Raw genomic sequence first — 20930 nt, 5'->3', positions numbered from 1 at the left:
TCTTCAGGAGGGCAGAGCAGTGGGAACACTCCCTGAATCAACTTGTCCTGTGGGTCCTTTAGATCTGATCTGCTCTTCTCTGGACACCAGACATGCCTCTCCTCTCTGCCTTTAGTCCATATCCCACTGCAGGAGTAGCTCTCTTCTTTACTCATCTGAACTGACCCAACAGACTCATTGGGCCTCTTCATTCTCTGTGAAACAACCCAGCCCCTGCCCAGGCCATGCTGAACACCACATCAGGGCCAGTCTTGCCCATGGTTGTCAACATCCTTCTGCTGCCACCCACTGACAAGCAGGAGCACATGGAACCAGCTGAGCCTACATTCTAATCTGTTTCTCCCAGCTGAATTTGTTATTGGAATTGTGTAATAAAATTAAATTTGGTGTAGCCTGATGAAATATGAGCATGAAAAATGAGAAGCTTATTTCTAAGAAAACAAATTTGGATCTTTAGAATGACTCAGTGAAGACTAGTCATTAAATCAATCCTGTCAGCTTAGGCGTGGCTGAGACCAAGTAAAATATAGAGAAAAATTAAAAACTAAAAATAATTTTATACTTGAATGAATAATGAATGAATGTGACCAATTTCACTCTTCTTTAAAGAAACTCAAACTGGACATCATAGATATTGGGTATATTTTATGCAAAATAGTCCACTTATATTTTTATTAATCAGATTCCTACTCAAAGTAGGTTTTGGCCATAACTAAAAAAATTAGCAAATGGATGCATACTTATGAACTTAGCATGAAAATAAAAATTCGAAGTGTATGTGTGTATTTTTATTTATTTATTTATTATTATTTGTGTGTGTGTGTTTAAATAGTTTTTTTCCCATTAATCTACTTTTTCATCAGTGTGCTGAATGAGAGCTTCTCTTCTACCTGTGAGAACCCCCAAATTTTCCCCATTGAACTCACCCATGTAACCCCTGTCCACAAAGCATGTCCATCTGACATGTGATGGGAAACTGGAGCCAATAGTCCCCATCTCTGCCCTCCTGCCCTTGTGCCCATATTAGGGAGTGAAACCCTCCAGGTGTCCTTTCCTCTGACCATCCTATATTTCACCAAATTACAGATTCTACTCCCTGATTCTCCAACAAAGCTGCATCCTCCTGTACATCTGACTGAATCTAGGTGATGGTTTATCTTATGTGTCAACTTGGCTGGGCCATGGTACCCAGATATTTGCTCCAACATTATTCTAGATATTTCTGTAAAGGTATTTTTTAGAAGTGGTTAACATTTTAAATCAGTAGACGTGAGTAAAGCAGACTGACCTCCATAACATAGATGGGCCTTGTACAATCAGTTGCAGGCCTCAATAGAAAAAGACTGACCTATCCCAGAAGAAGAGGGAATTCTGCCAGCCAATGGCCTTCAAAATTGAACTACAGAATAAACTCTTCCTTGAGTCTCCAACCTGCTGACCCATCCACAGATTTTGGATGGGTCTGCCCACAATGCCTACACATTCTGATAGCTGGCTAGGAAATGCTACACTTGAAGTAAAAACTAGCCATATAAACCTAAGCTGCATATTACATGGATTTAATGATTACTAAACTAATTTATATTTTTATTTTTTAAAATGTCCTAGATTGACGATATCATTTTCCTAATAGAGAAAGATACAACAGGTTTCCCAAATTGCTGAGAAGATGAATATATTAATCAATTCCTCATGTAAGTCGCTGTAAAATATACTTAATATGAGTGATAGAAAGACTGTGGACCTAAACCAGGTTCAGGTTTGCTGAACTATTTGGAATATGTTGCTGTAACAATATTAACACTGTTATTTTGCCCTAAAAAGAGTGAAAGATAACAGAAACAACATTTTCCTTAAGACACTCACTTTGCAGGGAAAACATTTTCATCTAGCTCAGGAGTTAGCAAACATTTTACTAAACAGCCAGATAGTAAATATTTTAGGTTGGTGGGCGAGAAGCTCTCTGCTGCAACCACTCAGCGCTGCCATGGCAGAGGGAGAGCAGCCAGAGACAATGCGGGAACCAATGGCATGCCCGTGTTCCAATAAGACCTGATTTTCAGAATCACCATAGGCTACAGTTTGCCAATCCCAGATACAACCAGTTCCATTTAGAAATAATAGGATTAAACACATCTGCAGAAACCGGGAAGCGAGGGGCTTGTGGGCAGTAGACAGCACGTCTTAACAAGGTAGGTCCATTGGAGTGTTAGGCCTATTTTGAGTGCAGCCAAAGCAGATTATTAGGAAGAAAAACAACACACTACCCCATTGTCAGAGACAGATGTTAACAACAGCAACAACAAAAACCAGCAACAAAGCCCTACATGTCAAATCTTGACTTTTTAACAGAATCGGTTCGAATATCAAAGAGTCAGAATGAAGCTTCACACACTGCAGCACCAGGGAGGGAACCAGCATCTCACAGGTAGAGTGCAAATTCAATTAAGTAAAAGCCAAGCTGGAGCTCTACATCTTTGAGAGCTATAAACTTGTTTAATTCTCCCCACAAACCAATAAGGTGGATCTTATTCTTTATTCCACTTCAGAGAGGACAGGAGTGACGTGCAGAAAGGTCATGGAAAAGGTGTGGGCTGGGATTTGAGCCCAGTGAGTGCAGCTTTGGGACCTGGACTCTCATTGCTGGGTTTGGAGGGGGGTGGGGGGAGAGGGACGACTCACTCTGCTGTGTGCTGTTCAATGAATTAGTGCTTCTACAAGGCTAGCTGTTCAGCTGGGGGAAAACCTAATGTGAGATAGTTATCTAATATTGCTTAGCTCTAAAATGTCCTAGGAAAAATATATATATTTAGGAATTTTATGGGCATTACGTATCTTAATTAGATAGTTGCAAATTTTGGTATGTGTCTCTATTTCATAGGCACCTAAGTGTAGAATTTATTACTATAGGTAAAAGTTGTGTGTTTCTACTTTATGGCTAAATATCCACACAGAGTAGTGTTTTGAAAAGTCCTTAATGATTCAATATTGAATCAGTGTCAAAATACTTCGGTAGGGCCATGCTCTTTCCAAATGATTTTCCCTTAGTCATCATGTCACCCAGAGTTTCTATAACATCTGAAATATCTTTTCCTGCCTCTCAAGAGAGCCTGTTAGTGGTGCTCTAGGGAAAGCTTATGTGTCTAACACAAATTTAAACATTTCACAACTGCGGTTCATTTTCCTTTCTTTTAAAATAAATGACCTTCCCACAGGAGATGGTTTAATAAGCATCTCTCAAAGTGCAAAGTGTAATTTAAGTCATGGAAGATTCACTAACCACTGTGTTCCAACTCACTTTCTTTGGATCCTCATTTTTTTTTTTCCTTTTGGAAGGAATGTCAGCTTCCTCTTCTATTACAGGAGTTGAACTTTCCTCACCGGGGCTTCCTTTTAGGAGAAGAATTTTAAAATGATGGCATCACTCCTTCTACAGTTTCAGGCTTTTCTGGCATTTTGCTTTAGGGTTTCTTGGATGTTCATTCTTAGATAAATACTTTGAAATGAGCTTCTCCAGGCTCATGAGTCAGTTTTCTAAGAATGCTTTCCAGGTGGCCTTGTCCAGTGGATCTGGACAGTTTGAGCCCAGACCGCAGCCCCTCAGTTTCTGCGGCTTATGCACTCAGCCAGCCAAAGTGGGATTAGTCACTTAGGGCTATCAATGGAAGGTTTATATACCAAGGTTACCAGGAATTGCCATAAATCCAATTGGTTTTAAGAGAGAACTCAAAGAAACATATTGAATCCATATTTTACACAGATCAGATCTGCAAGCAAATTGACACCATGGATAGACTCAAGGTCAGTATCCTGCGCAAAGTTTCAGACACATTCTTTGCTATCAAGTAGTAAAGAGAGACAGTAAGAACATCACGGTCATGCGGTTATACTACCTGAGTCCACGAGCTAGCCACATCGAAAACCAAATAAAACTAGAATCTCATTTCCTTGATTTTTTCCCCTAAACTCATGAAAGCACTGATGACAAATGAATGATGGGGAACATGAGACATAACGTGAATATTTACCATAGTTCCTACAAAATGACAGCAGAACTTGATCTTTTACAATGGTTTCTAATAACCTCTACATTTTTTCTTTTAAGCTGACAAACAATTTCCAAACTGAGGTCCAGGTGTGAAGGCACCACATGCTGTAGATGATTTTTTTTTCTGGCCAATTGATTCTATTAGGCCAGGTGGTTGCCAAAAATATACAGTTAACATTTGATGCTGGGGTCATCTTTCTTGGTGAGGCTGGAACATTCCATTCTCTGCAGGAAGGAGTTCTCACTGTGGCACTTGGAGGAGATTAATCAGAACCAGAAAATGAGCACACAGAGTAACTAGAATAATATTTCTGTAACCTCTGGCCCCCATACCTATGAAACTACCTTTTACAGTCGCATTTATTCTTCAACACATCCACAGATTATTTTTCATTCTCTTGAATTTCTTTCCCATCTGGTGGATCTTATGTATTAGTAAATACTAAATGGTTGTGATGCTTTTAAAAATAGTTAATTAAATAATGTAGTGAGTTATTTAGTTAACTAAATAATTAGTTAAATATTGTCATATTCTTTGGCATCAACTCCCCATTGTAAAGCTTCAGATATTAAATCACAAAAGCGATCAGATGAATCATGTTGTGAATGTCATATTATCTACTGCTCTTAACAACACTGATACAAGAAGACAAAGGGGGTGTGAGAAGGAATGTACTATACTGGTATCTAATTAATCATATTTGCTGTATTATAATTGGTATAATTTATTAGCCTATGTTGCAAAAGAACCTAATGATCCAATGTACATTGACATGAGAAAATACTCTTTATATTTAAATAGTTTGTACTATGCTCCATATTCTTACAATGAGTTGGGAGAGAGAGAAAAAAACATATTTAAAGATCTCATTCTCTAGATCAGCTGTTTTAAATGACTCAAATTGGGACATCAGCCAACCAGTGTAGCATTTATAATAATTTATGCCAAAATATCATATGTAGAACATAAAAACGCCGTCTGGTAGTTTAGACAGTACTATGATGTCTTTCTCTAACTGACCCTATGATGTAAGGTCTACATTTGCACAAGTAGCCATGAGAGAATTGCATTTGCCTTCACAGACACAGAAAAAAATCTGTGGGAAATCCAATTCTTTGAGCAAAATAAAAAGGTCTCCTGAAGAAGAACAAGTGAAGGCACCTGAAAACAGTGAGACCAGTGGAGGGCTGAATGCAGGTGTCCTGTGTATGGCTCATTGTATATTACAATCTAATATGTATTAAATGACATTGGACAGGCTCTGAAAAAATCTCATTGTCCTCGAGAAACCAATATACATATATTCCAAGTCCTGAACAATCTACAGTCAGACAATCGGGCTGATGAATTCAATCCTAAATCCCTCTAGTCTACTGAGTTCCAACAATACCAGTAATGATGGATGGCTAGTACTTAATGAGGTGCTTTATCTCTGTTGACTCTTTAATTCACATAAACATTTACATGGTAGGTATTATTATTATATCCATTTATGAGATGAAAACTGAGGTGCAGAAATACTAAGTAATGTGCACAAGGATATGCAGGAGCACATGGAGGAGCCAGGATTCCAGTGCAGGTGGCCTGACCTGACGCCTGTGCTCTGGACCATCTGAGTCTCACCACTCAGAGGCAAACTTGGGACAAACCACAAATATGGGCCACAATGGCCACTAGGACAGGGTGACTGACTGCCAATTCTGAAGAAACCCTTCATAAGCATTCTTTGCTACAAACAGATGGCAGAATCCTCTGCAAAGATAAATAATGCTGTTGATGATCTGCAGACCATATTCCAAGTTAATGTCTTTGGTAACCACATGTAGGCCATACAAATATTGATGGGTGTGGGCCATTCTTCAATAGCTTCATAAAGAAAGCACTTCTCTCTGAAATCCTTTTTTAAATTTAAAAATCAAGGTAGAGATTTTGGGAAAGATGACGAAAGTGAGGGAGTGTAGAGATTCCTTTTCCCAAAAGCAAATAAATGGCTGAGAAGTTGTGAAGTTATCAAAAGAATCAAAACAAAGACTACTCACATAACAAATCATTTGTATTTGCTCCAGAAAGCACTTGAAAAGCGTACACTGTAGGAACAAGGCCAGAAGGAAAGAGACCAGCTTCAGTTAGGTCTATAAAAGGATTATATACAAATGCCCAGGTCAGAACTGAACTGGGAAAAGGAACCTTACGTGGAACCTATGTGAAGATTATAGAGCAACCCTCCCCTGACTAAAAGACACATGTAAAAAAGATATATAGCACTCAAAAGATGAAGAAAATAATAAAATATTCTGGAAGAAGACTTACTTTATCAAATACAATTTTACAAAATAGATTACACTGTCAGAAAATTTAAAAGAGAGTAAAAATACCATGAAGCAAGACATCAAGGAGGAGATAAGATGACAGATTGACATTAAAGGAAGTGAGAAGAGAAGCAACAGAAAGACATTCCCAGATATGCAAGGAGTTAGCAGATCCTTCTTTAAAAATCTCCTCAAGACATACTCCTGTTGACGGGGAAAAGATTTAAACTATTGAACTCAAGAATGAGAATGCTATTGTATGAAGACTGGCAAGGTCCCTGGATCCATTTAAATAGATAATTAAGCTTATACAACTGTGGTCAAGATTATAACACGGGATACCATTCTATCATTATTGAAAGAATACAGGTAAATAACATATAATATAATATAATATATAAATAATAATAATTATTATTATATTAAAGTAAATTGAAATGAGAAACCTGCAAGCACTTATGATAAAGATTGGAGCCTGAAATGTGAGAAATCTATAATAATAAAAGCATATTATGCTAATTAGACCGGACAGCCAAACAACCTTCTGGATGTTCTTCTGGACAAAGCCGGGGCTGCGAGGGCTAAGGCCCTTGCATGAATTTCGTGCATCAAGCCTCTGGTAGAGAATAAAAGAAGAAGAAATGTGCTAGTTGCCTATTTTAAATCTGTAAGATAATAGAAATGTGCTAATTTGTAAGTTGATAAATCACATTAGCTTAAGCACATTATTTAAAATTGTATAGGTAACTAAAGTAGGATTAGAAATATACTGTATGTCTTCTAAATAATCAGAGGAATAAAAAAAGAGGAGAAAAACATAAATCAAAAGTTAGAAACAAATTGGAAGATAAGCTCAGCTAGGCTTTGGAAGAAGATCTCAGAATGAAAGACAACAGAAAAGCCTACCAACCAACTAGTAGAAAAAGGAAAATGAAGGAAATAGACTCTGCAGGTAAGAGGAAAGAGGAAGAATGGGGGGTGGGGAGAGAGAAACAGAGAGAGAAAGAGAAAGAACGACAGAAGTAAAGGAAGAATAATAATCATATTTTCAAATAAAGAGAGGAGCAAGATGCTTTAAAAGAAAGGTTACAATCAAAGACCACAAAAGTAAGAAAACATTTGTTGTCAGGTATTAAACAATGAGCAACAAAGAGCAGGAAATTTGTAAGATAATAAAAATCCGCCCAAACAAAAAGATAAAGGGATGGAATTTGAAAAGAAAACATAAGAACATTAAAACATGAATCTAATATATGAGGAATTCAAGAGGCAAGAATATAAAGAATGAAGGATAATAGTATTAAAACCTTTCTCCCACTATACTGAAAGGGCCCATATGGACTCAGCAAATGAATGAAGATACAATGAGATTAAAGCACATTAGTCACCCAGGAATAAATAAAAGACCCTAAGGCTTCCAAAAAGGAGGAGGTAAATGTAATCAGAATAGCAGCAGACTCCTTGGCAGCCACAGGAGATGGAAGTCAATGATGTCATGCCCATTAAACTCCAAGGGAGAGAGAATTTTCCCCCTGAACTCTGTTCTCAGACTCTCTGTCACCGGTGAAGCTGAGAAAGTTCAGCTCCGGGAAACTTTCTCAGACAGTGGAAAGAGGTTGTTCCCTGACTGTGGTGTAAACAAAGACAGGCCATGGCCTGGTACAGGAAACACTATTCCATATCACAGAGAAACAGAGGGAGTCACAGCACAACAGGTTCAAGGTGGAATAAGAATGGTGGCCCCAGGGATGAGGTTCCCAAAAGAAAAACCAACTGAGAGGTACTCTGACATGTCTGACTGTGGGGGAGAGCTGTGAGAAGCCTATGAAGTTCTCACCTCCTCCTTGGCCTGTTCTCTATGAGGGGCACCCACACTCTGCACCCCCTGCTCTCCCTGCTCCCACCTCCTCTGTCTTTCCCTATTTTTTCTTTTAACACACAGCTCTGATCACCTTCCAAAATGGGCCATCATTTAAAAATATCTTGTGCTTATTGCTGAGTGTGTCTCTCCCCCAATCAGCTCAAGGACAGGGACCTTTGTTCACTCACTAATGTATACCAAGTGCCTGACACATAGGAGACATCCAACTGATATTGGTTAAATGAATCCATACACTATAAATATATAAAGAAACTCAAGCAGACAAAATTCAGGCAGTTAACTTTTGGAAACAATGAAATTTTATATACAGAAAGACAGAATCAGGATATCCTACTTAGCCAGCAAGGACTGATAATAAGGATGTGAATAGTGAATAATAATGGAATGTCACCATATTGGAAGAATGGAGGCCAAGGAAGTTGGTGTTAAAAGTGATGTGAGTCATAAAAAGTGATGCAAAAGGGCTATATCCTCCCTATGACGGTTAAGAGAATAATCTCTAAAACCACTAAATAGGAAAATGATAATTAGGCATACTATTTAGAAATATTAGAACACATACCAGAGGAGAGAGACAAAGTAACTGAAATTGTTGCCACGGGTTAGTGGGACTGGGGGTGGGATGACAGTTGCAGCAGGGATGATGATTTCTCATAGTGAACTTTAAAATACAATATGCCTTTTAAGATGATATGCATGCTGTTACTAAATAAAATAAAAACAAAAAAATAAATGTCAGAAGCAAACACCTAGAATTAAGTATTGAATTTTGAGAATTTATATGAATTCTTTTCTGTAGTTCTTTTTTAAATTAAGAAAATATGTAATATCACATCAAAACTAAAAAATCTCTTATTGTTGGAATTTTGTTTGACATAAAAGTGTAACAAGACTGCAGTAATGTGGCAGCTGGAGGTGGAAGTGGAATTTTCACGTGGATTCCTGTTTTGCATTGGATCCAGACAAATGTAAATATTGTAGGAGACTGTTGTCTTTCCTTTGTGACCATTGCATTCCTGATGACCACAGTCAGAAGCATATTAAGAATTTTTTTCTGCTTCAGGTCTTTTTGCCCTGAAATTATATGGGACCTAAAGGAAAACAAATCAAGTTGCACATAAAAAAGTTTTATACTCTCATGTGTCATATTTTTTATTTTGCAACACTACTCCTTTATCAAAATGAGGTCTTGTCTTAAAAGTGGTGTTTTAATTGAAATTTAATTCATCTAAACAAGTGAGTTTGAGAATATCTTTGGCTCTGGGAATATTGTTCAAAAATCTATGCATGCCCATAAAAATGCAATAAAAGATATGTAACATTTATTGGAAACTTCACAAAAAAAATGACTACTTAAGCAGAAACCCAAGGGAGGGGGGAGAATGAGAAAATTCTAAGATGTAGTAATCATATTCAGACCTGTCAGAAAAATCTCATACCACCTGATAAATGCTAAGGTGAATTGCAAAATAAATTATTAAACTCCTGTATCAAGTTTGGAAGTCAATTAGTTTGGTTTCCTTCTTAAGCGAAAGCTCTTTCAAGGTTACATGTGTCACTGTACTTATCTACTCACATTTCCTAGTCCTGTAAGGTCAGAGATTTAAAAATTTTTATTTAGTGAAACTCTTATAAAGGCGGGGTGGGGAGGTGGACAAAAAGGAGGAGGACTCTGGTGGTAAACATGACTGAATATGGACATTCAGCACAGGTGGGGCTACATGGGAGAGATGTTTGCAAATCAACACCTTTCAGGGTGATGTCTAAAGAAGAGTTTTAAATAAACAATTTTAATTATTGTTTAAGAATGATTACATATCCTTGTTCAATATTGAATTAATATTCAAACGGCCACCCTATACCTGACCCACATCTTTCCTTTCTCTTAAAAATACAATATGAAAATACTGGCCTCAAGTGAAACATTGCCGATAGGTTTCAGTCCACAGAATGAAACCATTCTGCGAAGGGGGTTTGTAAGGAGTCACCACAGAAATGGCAAAGATAATATGACCATCCAAAGATCAGGTGCAGAGGATCACAGAGAGAGGGTACCTTTGCACGGATTCCTAAGAAGAGAAAACAAGGCTTTTGATCGCAATATTTTTCATCTAAATTGTTCCTCTGCATTCCTAGAAGAATACTGCAGGGAGGGGAAGAGTATCCTTTTAGCATCTGGAAAGCATTTCCTCTTGAATCTTCAATCCACTGTCCAGGAAAGCACACATCCTATGGGTTTATGCTTTGAAAACGAGCTAGTTAAGATAAATGACACGAGGAGCCACTCCACTTAGATAAACTGAGAAAGAGAAAGGAAATAAATATCTGTGTGATTTATAGTTCGTGTTTCAAAAGCAAGAGATAAAAATGCCTGATTCATGCTAAAATGAAGATGGAGGCAGCTGAGCTATGGGTAGAGGGAGGGGGTGTGCTGTGCACTGCTAGTCTGTTCCGAGGCCATTGCCCAGCCAGCCTTGCCTGGTGCCAGGAGGAGAGACCTGAGGTTATGTGTCTACTCAGCTGCCTTCCGGAGGAGCAGCTGGGAATTGCCTAAGCCCTGTCATTGAGCCATGATGCTCCTGCAGGCTGGAGCCAACCAGACTTTTTAAGATCATCTTCCTCCAGCAAGGAGACCCCTGGATTCCTCGTACTCTGCCCCCTGCAGAGATTCATGTCCTGGGACTCCCATCCTGCTAATGACCCAGGAGCTTGCCAGCGCTCCAGCTGAATGAGCGTTAGACACTGCCCAGGAATGCCATTTGGACGCTGATGCAGGAGGTCAGAGGTTCGAACCAGAAGAGCAGCTTTTCTTTTTTATTTAAAGTACAAATGAGAAGGCTGTGGATTAAGATGTTTTAAAGATCCCACTCCCCAATCCTTTTGGGACCCTCCTACACATGGGACATGGAACACCAGATTGCACCCCACTGCATCCGGCCATCCTGTCCGCTGAGCGATGTGAGAGAATGAGCTATTGCAGTCACTCTGGCTTTGGGAGGCCACTAGAGGGACACCACAGGACACCAGGGCTTGGAGAGGGCCCCACACCTCAGTGGAGACAGGCTCTAATAAGAAAAGCACGCTCTCATGTTCTGAAATATAAAACTGGGGCTTTCTGCCCACTTAATCAGGAACAAAATATTGTCGGTATTCTGGGCAAGAGAGAAATGTATCTCACATCTCAGAGGGAAACAAAGCAACTTTTAAAATTAAGATCTATTTTCCCAATTCAATTGTTAAAACAAAACTCCACGAGGATTAATATATATAATATAGGTTCATTCTTCTGTGCTTCGTCATTGATAGTTTTGCTTCACAGACTAAATAAGTAACTGATGTGAATTTGTTTCTCCTTTTACAGCAAAATTAAAACAGCCAAGATTTATTGTGTATTTAGCACATGTGCTGTGCTACGAGCATTTATGTGGATTTCCTCAGCATATCCTTCCCTGTATTTCCCGGATTACGTAGAAGACGTGCAGACAAAGGGGGTTTGCACCTAGGTTGGTGACTACACAGCCCACACCTTTAATCACACACAATCTGCCTAGCACATACAATATTTTGTTTGGCATCACCCAGGCCCACTAAGTCCACTCCAAGCAGAGGTGTGGGATGGGAGCCAGGATGTTTGTCCCACCTGAACCATAGGAACCTCTGGGGCCACTAGTCCTCCAGCCCCTGCTACTGGCTGGGGTGTCCCCTGAGTTCTCTCCCAGCAGAAAAGCATAGCAGTAGGTTTCCAGCTGGGATTTATATCATCTTCCAAAACTTTCTCTTTTAGGAGAAAATGCACATATTCAAAAATGTGAGACATAAGTCAAAGAGTTAAGATGGGGCCTCTGGGTTTTTCTTAGGTGACTCTGGCGAGCTCTCAGTGTGTTTTCTACCTGCTGCTCCCATACACCAGGTTCAACTTCCCCAGATAGACCCTTCCTCCCGGAACAATGCCTTTCCTTTCGGCATGCAGAGCTCTTACCAGAATTTACCTATAACATTGGGCCTGAATGAGATAAGTATAGAATACAGGACATGGAAGAACACAGAAATGTCATCGGCTCTAGATCCCTCAAAACCAGAAAGATAAACTGCAGGGAAGGCCAAGTGAGACTATCAATGGGAAGAATAGGTGACTTAGAAGAAAAATTAGTGCCTCCACATATATACATATTTACAACAGAGTATAGGGGAAGTCCAACATCCATTTAAAAATCTTTCTTTGAATAAATCAACAAGTGTGAAACCAAAGGGGAAGCAGAGACATGCTCTAGGAAAGCTTTCGGGAAGAGGCGGGACATTAGCCCACTGGCAAAGGCAATGTGAGGGCTGGACTCCCAGGTGGGCTGTTCATGGGAGGAAGGGTGGTCGTTTCCTGGTTCCCATCTCTGAGGTCTGAGGCTGTGGCCCAGAGTGCAGAATGGGAGAAGGAAGAATGCTGGAGGAGGCTGAAGGGAATATCAAATCACTGTCCTGGGAGAGAGGAAATGACTGGTCAAGGGTGTTAGGATTGGCTGCCATCCTGGGGTGGCTATGTGAGATGGTGACCTTTTTGAGCGAGAACAGGGGCTTGCACATTTTCTGGCAGTATTTAACAACTGAGCTCCATGTGTGGAATGGGTGATAAATTGGATGTAGCCAAGTTGGGTCTCTGGGGAAGGATAAGGAGGAAGAATTGGGAGAAAGTGTTAAGCCAGCTCTCCAGAGAAGGATGACAGCACTACTCATGGACTCTGTACTGGGGAGAGGACGTGACATGATGGACAGAGAGGGTAGAAATACTGGCGTCCCAGGAAGACATAAGGACAATTGGATACGGGAGCACATGAGCTGCCATGACCAGAGGCGGTGGCCAGAATGGAGTGCTGGGACCCAGGTTTCACAGGTGAGGCACATAGGAGTTAGGAGAGTGGCTTAGCTGCACCAACAGAGACCATGTAACCAGGGCTCAACCCCGGGAGGTGGCATGTCCCTTTCAAGAGGAAGCCTGAACTGGTAGGAAGGTGTGGTAGCTCTGCTCATTCCAACACCCTCCATCCTGGGACTCCACCCACTTTGCAGGTTGCCCTTGCCCACGTGACTAGAGCTGGCTCACTACAGCCAAGCCTGTTGCAGCCCATGGAGGGGTGAGAGGAAGAGGAGGAGGAGGCAGAGTTGTTGCAGGACACACATGGAAAGACCTGATTCACTTCTTCTGTTGGCATCCTGCTGGGAGGGAGGACAGGAGATCCTGGCTGAGGCAATGTCAGTGAATCTGAAGTAGTGAGTCCCTGGCCCCTGAGGGGACAGGTGGGCTGGGAGTACAGGATCTTTCCAGGGATGCCCATCCAGGCATCCTAGTAGGAAGAAAGGTCTCTTGCCCCTTAAATGTTGATAAGTGGCCTCATCACTATCCTGAGCAAGTGATCAGGGACCACACAAGTCAGAGACGAAAGCAGACAGTGCCTCTCACCCTCCTCTACTTTACCATCTTCAGAAAAAGCATCAATTTTATGCTGGGAGGATCAGTTCAGCAAACCTGGGATCTATATCCCAGCTTATGGGTTTTTAAAATCAAGATGTATAAGACTATTTTGTACGTAGTGCCTTGTCTGTCTGAAGCTCTAGTTGGAGTTAGAATTTAATTTATTAAATTTGTTATTCAGATGATTTTTACATGTGACATAGCCCCGAAAAGATGAAGAAAGTGAGAAGCAGAGAGACTAAGGATGTGCCTAGAGTGTGATGGCTGATGAGAGCAGGGCAGGACCACAGCTGCCTCCTGGGTCCTTCCCAAGCCACCATCTCAGTAAACCTGAGCTTTATTTAGAAATATCCAGCCCTAGCTGGTTTGGCTCAGTGGATAGAGTGTCAGCCTGTGGACTGAAGGGTTCTGGTTTCAATTCTGGTCAAGAGCACATGCCTGGGTTGTAGGCTCGATCCCCAGTAGGGGGCATGCAGGAGGTCACCAATCAATGGTTCTCTCTCATCATGGATGTTTCTAGATCTCTCTCCTCCCTTCCTCTCTAAAATCAATAAAGATATATTTTTAAAAAGTAAATGAAATATATGTCAGATGGAAAAAGTCAAGAACCATATGGTTTCACTAATATGTGGGGTATAAAACTGAAAACAACAAACAAACAAACAAAACTCATAGACACAGACAACAGTATGGTGATTATCAGAGGGGAAGGGGGCTGGAGGGGAGAAAAAGGTAAATGGGGTCAACTATATGGTGACAAAGGGAAACTTGACTTTGGGGGGTGAATACATAATACAATATAAAGATGATATAACATAGAATTGTACACCTGAAACCTATATAATTGTATTAACCAATGTCAGCCCAATACATCTAATAACATTTAAAAAAATAAAAATAAAAAGAAATAGTAGGAAGAAGACAGAAAGCTGAGAGCTAAAACTTCACTATCACTGCAGTGTACTGTCATCCCTGGCAGCATGCAGATTAAAGTAAAAATCGAAAAGGATGCTACTCTAAGAATTTCCACTGACATTCACAAGATTTTCCAGAAACGTTTTAATGCTCGCTTGTTCAGGCAGTCCTGGTGACTTTGGACTCTTTGCTAGTAGGGATTATGTGATGGTACTCAGTGCTTGTACCTTTAGACACTGGAGCTCCTAGGACTCCCCAAGTATATTTGCAAAACTATGAAACTAGTTCCGATGGGCTGGTGGTTCTTACCTGGGAGGACAGGCAGATACTTTGCAAGGCACCACCCCTGTGGCAGGCCGGGTGTTGGGATTGCAGAATGACGTATTTACGTGAAACCTCAGGTCTCTGTAGCAGCCTTCTCGGGTGGTCATCTGCCCTGTATGAAAGGGCGAGATGCATAATAAAGACTCAGGGACATGCCCCATGGTAAAAGGCAGGTGAAGAGCTAATGAAGTTCATTGAGAAAAAAACACACTTTACTGTATTTGCATGTCTTTGTGTTACTGACCTATTGGCCAGCTGTTGATATTCTACTTTTCTGACCACTCCTCATGACTTTTATTAGTGAATTTCATCAGTTTTAAGATACATGCATTTCCCCATTACATTTTAACATCTTTAAAATCAACATGGGTCTTGCATATTGATAAATCAGTAAGTGGTTAAGATCTTGTGTTCATTTATTCAACAAGTATATACTTGATTTCTGGTGAGTTAATTTTTGAGGTCAAATCTGTTTATAGAAGGATACTTGGGATTTTAATTTAAATTTTATTTCCTCAGCCCGTATAAACAATAATGGACATAAAAATGAAATTAAATGTTCCTTTGACATTTTTCAAATATCTGAATATTCTGAGAAAATAAAAATATACATAAACAGTACATGTCCAATAGAACATAGGTTTTCCAAGTTCTGTTTTTACAGGAGGTGGTAGATAACTATGCTTTCAGATGAGTTTCTTTTGATGGAATGGGGTCTGCTCAGCCATATTGCTGAACTTTTATAGGTATTATTTCTCTGACTAAGGGCACATCTGTGAAGCAATTTCTCAACAGCACTCACAATCACTCAACTGTTTGTCAGAAAGAAATATCACCTAGTCTGTGGAAATGCCAGAATCAAGCCAATTTTCTAAAGTGATCCATATTCATAGATAAGAGAGAAAAGTATGCAATTCAAAGGCAAAAGAAAGACAGTCAGAGAAAATATCCTTTAACTGGAAAGCCCAGAGCTGAACCCTGGCCTGGGAGGTGGTGAGTGTCATGATCAATGTGGCCAGACTCTGCCTTTATCTTTTCAGAAACCAGCCCTGGCCAGTTCTTTGGAAAGCATTTTGAAATCTTCACATTTTGCCAAAGTATCGGGAAGAGGAGTATCCAGTCTTTAAAAGACTCTAATTTTATCAAAATCTCCAAGTTTTCAATATTTCTAACTAGAGAATTAATTCCAGCTGTTGCCAAAAGCCTTATAAAACAATCATTTAAGCAAAATTACACAGAAAACTAGAAAATATTACACAAATGAATGCACATTGTCCCATGCGAAACATGCGTCGTTACTACAGGGAGTGCTGGATATACTGTGGGCCTGCAATACACAAGCATGAAGACCCAAAAATCAGAAGAGGGAAGGTACACCAGAGTGGGGGAATTCCTAATTTGTTGTTCCACTTATTTGTGCATTCATTGATTAATTCTCGTATGTGCTCTGACAGGGAATCAAACCTGCAAACTTGGTGTATCAGGACGATGCTCTTATGAGTTGAGCTACCAGCTAGGGCCCTGATATTGGTTCTTGAATGACAGAAGAGGTGGGGAGCTTTTCAGTTGCCATTAGAGCCACTAGCTTGCTATCCAACTGTACAGAGGGAATCACATTTTTTTTCCTTAGGATTTCTTAATGTCAGAATTTAAATATAATTTGAATATTTTATTCTTAGCTTAAAATGGAAAGAATTAACATATGTCAAGTACATAGTGTTAACTTTTTAGACCATGATATTTTTGTGAATCTTTCAGCTTTTCTTCATTTTCTTCATTTCTTTATTAAGAATATGAGTTCATTATTATTTTTCTTCATTCATTCATTAGATTCTTATTTTATGCAAGTTCTCATTTGTGTACCAGTTTTATATTTAAATATAGTACTGTCAATTAATTTCTTAATTATTAAAACTGAGAATACACAAATATGAAATACATTGGCTTGAGTGGAAATTTGTTTCTAAAATATCAGACAGTATTTACTATTTTGTTTCTAAATTTGCAAATATTTACTTGCCACTCTTTACCAGATAGTCCATACTGGCTCAAGCTAAAAATGTCTTCTAGTGAATCAACTTCAACAATCTAAACCTGTGCTTAATATTCTTATAGTATTAACATTAAAAAGCCATCCATTGTCTTGTGAGATTCTTTTGAAATGTTGTTTCTTGTCACTTCCACTGCAATTTTAATAAGATTCTTATAATTTCTCTTTGAGTTTCAGTGTACAACTTTATAGCCAATTTCTTTCCACTGAATTTTTTGAACAAGACCATTTGATAAAAAACTCATTCTATATCACTATGCTTTTCATGCAAGCTTCTATTTCTCATCGGGAACATGATATACATAATAAGTTGAGTGACTTTCATTTGAATAATCTCATAACAAAATTTTGCAAAAAAACCCTTAAATTAGATGAAAAGCAGAAACCAATTCACTAAAGGATTTCCTCAAAGCTACATGCTAACGCAGATGAACCAGAGAAAGTAGTTGAGGCTTTCAAGTGATACCCAGGACCACTGTTCTCTCCTCTGCTTCTGGAAATATTACTGCTTCCCTCAGGCAGACACCTTGGATGACTCGTTAGGACATGATGAGGACCAGTGTAGTACATGTCACTGCTTCACTGTGCTCCGGGCACCTCTGTGCCCACCAGCAGGAGAGACAGAGAAGTGACCTACCCCCACCACAGGAAGCAGAGCACTCGGAGCGGACGATGACCCACGTGTAGCTGGGCTGGGCACTGGGCTTCTGCTCACCTCCCCGCCGAGGCACCGAGTATTCCCAGGCAATGCCTGGATTCCTGCCCTGGAGCAGAAGCTACAACATCAGACAGGGATGGGAGGAGGGTGGTGGTGGGGAGAACATAACTAGTTAAAATGGAACCAATAACTACATGATTTGTTTTAAATACATGAAACAATAACAATGTCAACAAAACGTTGTTTAAAATGATAAAATAAACAGTGTTCAGTCTCCAAAATTTGTATTAACTCTCTGAACAGGAATAAACTCCCAACTGGACTCAAGTCTATCTAGTAACTATATAGACATCTGACTTGCCATATACTCAGTGTTTCTTCCACACAAGACTTCAGATGTCTTTGCGTATTAGGTTATTTCTTGCTTTCTCTCCATGTTCCTTCTGATTTCCCTGCAAATCCTCCCCATGAGAGCGAATCAGAAAGTGATATTTAAAAAGCACTGTCACACTTCCTAGTAACAACCCAGGATGCCTAAGTGATGTCATTCATGCCACTGCCAAAGCTAAGTCAGAGGACTTCCTACGTGACTGGGTGCCTGTTGGTGTGTACCCAGGAGCTCCAGGAGAAACATATCTTACTAGTCAGGATGATCTCTCAGGCCCAGCATATCTATGAGCCATGGTTTAGGGCAGTGATGGCGAACCTATGACACGCGTGTCAGCACTGACACGCGTAGCCATTTCTGATGACACGCGGCCACTGAGGCGGCCGCATGCCGAGGATGAAACATTTGCTGCTCCTGAGGATGAAACATTTGCGAAATAATGTTTTTTCCTCAAAGTGACACACTACCCGAGTTATGCTCAGTTTTTTGGCGAAGTTTGACACACCAAGCTCAAAAGGTTGCCCATCACTGGTTTAGGGCATAACATTGCATCTGAACTCTTCACCTTCCAGTGTAAAACCTGAACACATGGACCAGTAACCATCTTTTCTCTCATAAGTGTGTCAGATCCACTGATCTCAGTGAAAATGTTATTTATTTATTTATTTATTTATTTAGTTAGTTATTTATTTATTTTTAAAGCAACATCACCATTATCCTGTTGATAGACATCAGCATTTCTGAGCTTTAGAGCCATTATGCATCTTTGATGTGATGTTCCAGTGGATAATGATGCTGGCCCTTCCCTGACACCCTGGCACCACAGTCTCCTCCCTGACAACTCAGCTCAAGTCTCTGTTGGTGTAGGGCAGGTTGGCACCCTGGAGAGTGGGCTGTACTGCAACGCCATTGAGCTGCTCCCCTTCTGACACCCTGAGGCTCTGTGACTCTATTTCCATAGGCACAGTTCCTAATAAGCTGAACTCATTTTCAACCCTGACCCATTGCTCTTTCTCTATGATTATTAAAGCTAATAGCCTGAGATGGTGAGAGAGAAATAATCAAGGCAAGAATGCAAGGTGAATAAGTTTACCACAGGGTGAAGGAAGCAGCTCAGGGTCAGGAGGCACAGACAAAGCCTCTCCCAGCCATAGATCTTACAGAAGAGAAGCAGACATTTGTAAAGACTGACAAATGTGCATAAATACACATTTAATCATGCACCAAGAAATGAAGATGATTAAAAAAGTCCACTGACCCATTCAGCCTACGCATTGATTAGTCTTGTTTCTGATGCATTACCAAATTGTAAGCATGCTTCTGTGCACTTAAAATTACACCAATAGCCTTGGACCAACAGACATGCTATAAGACCCCCAAATCAAGCCCCAAAACAATGAGGCTAAAGTCTACCTCCACGATCAGTGTTTCGTTGGTTGGCCCTGCAGAGGTCAAGCTTTCTGGCTCTCTGTGGGTCCGTCGGTAGTCAAAGGCAGTGCCTGAAAACTTGTAGCGGCCGGGCCAGTCCACGGTCCAGTGTCCATTCAGGTAGTATGTTTTGAGGGCATTGCGCACAGCAATGTAGGAGGTAGATACATTCATTTCATAGATGCGAATACTCCGGGCTCCAGAAGGAATGGTAACCATCTGATAATACTCTAGATTAAAGCAGACAGGAGCAGGGAGGATGGGGTATTTCATTCAATTATGCCAAGGCCAAATCTCTCAGCACCTTCAGTACTCCATAACTACAACGTGAGAATCCTATAAATGACTTATTTGTAATTGAAGGTGAGTTATTGTAATATTCACTATTCCTAAGGATGATTCTAATTCAAATAACCTAGCAACCACTTTCTATCAAAACAAAGGATTGAGAGTAAGCAGAAAAGGAGGCAGTTGTGGGACCTGTTAATTTTTATTGTTGACACTATTGCAGACTGTCCCCCAACCCCATTTGCTCACCTCCACCCCCTGTCAAGAGTCTTAACACCTGCTGCATTCACTACACCTCAAATTCTTCCCACCAAAGAGCTCCCATTTCAATCTTGTCTCTCAACCGCCGCAGACAGCTGTGGCATACTCACGGTTGGTGCGGTGGTGCTTGGCATAGAGGCCCTTGTGCACTGTGCAGTCTGAGTTATTCCCCTTGCACACACCACAAGAGTCTTCCACGGCATTGGATCCAAGGATGTTGTCACATCCAACTCTCTGGGATATTCATGAGGTCACACGTCATTCATGAAAGAAAAGATAACACGAGCAACATCACAAACCTAAAGCAGGAAACCTCCTCCCTGCTATAGTTGAAAATTCCAACACAGGGAAATTAACAAATATTTATTGGATACCCAATATGTGCACAGCAAGACTGCAAATCTACTCTTCAGGTCCAAAGTTGGAAAACTTTAAATGTCAAACATAACCTGAACTCTTCAGGATTGCTCACAGCTATTGTATCCTGAGCCCTGAATTGCATCTATCCAACTGTTATGTTGGAAACATGGGTCAAGTGCAGACTGACATAAAGCACTTAATACAAATGACAAGCAATGTGTTCTCACAAGGGTCCACTGGAATGTGCCCTGGTGCTTTTGAATCTCCTTGTTCAATGGCAGAGAAGTAGCACATGCCATGTGGAAGTAATTCCCAGCAGTAAATTATATAAAGGGCATATTTGTTCACCCTCTTACAATCTTAGGAACTCATTATTTGTACAATTCTTGTTAGTTTTATATTTCCTAACAAAGTCTATAGATGTGAAAAAAAAAATCTATTCAGAAATGAAATAACTATAGTCCACAATCCCTTGCTTGTAATCCATAGGGACGGATACATTTCAGAGATTTTAGGACAGAAATTGACATATAGTGTATATAATGTGAAAGTCCCAG

General features: G+C 40.2%; 1 protein-coding gene across 1 annotated transcript in view; it reads right to left on the bottom strand.

The window, feature by feature from the left end:
• ADAMTS16 (ADAM metallopeptidase with thrombospondin type 1 motif 16) overlaps nucleotides 1-20930 on the bottom strand; it is a 101927-nt gene that overhangs the window by 15516 nt on the left and 65481 nt on the right. The window contains exons 15-18 of the mRNA XM_054714312.1: nucleotides 20124-20247; nucleotides 19450-19694; nucleotides 17628-17766; nucleotides 14926-15052 (exon numbers count right to left, since the gene is read on the bottom strand). Coding sequence (XP_054570287.1) covers nucleotides 14926-15052; nucleotides 17628-17766; nucleotides 19450-19694; nucleotides 20124-20247 — 635 coding nt within the window. The remainder of the gene's footprint in view (nucleotides 1-14925; nucleotides 15053-17627; nucleotides 17767-19449; nucleotides 19695-20123; nucleotides 20248-20930) is intronic.

The sequence above is a fragment of the Eptesicus fuscus genome, chromosome 4, assembly GCF_027574615.1.
Source record: "Eptesicus fuscus isolate TK198812 chromosome 4, DD_ASM_mEF_20220401, whole genome shotgun sequence".
Lineage (NCBI taxonomy): Eukaryota > Metazoa > Chordata > Mammalia > Chiroptera > Vespertilionidae > Eptesicus > Eptesicus fuscus.
Note: the sequence above shows the minus strand (reverse complement) of the source record. Positions and strands in the feature narration are given on the sequence as shown.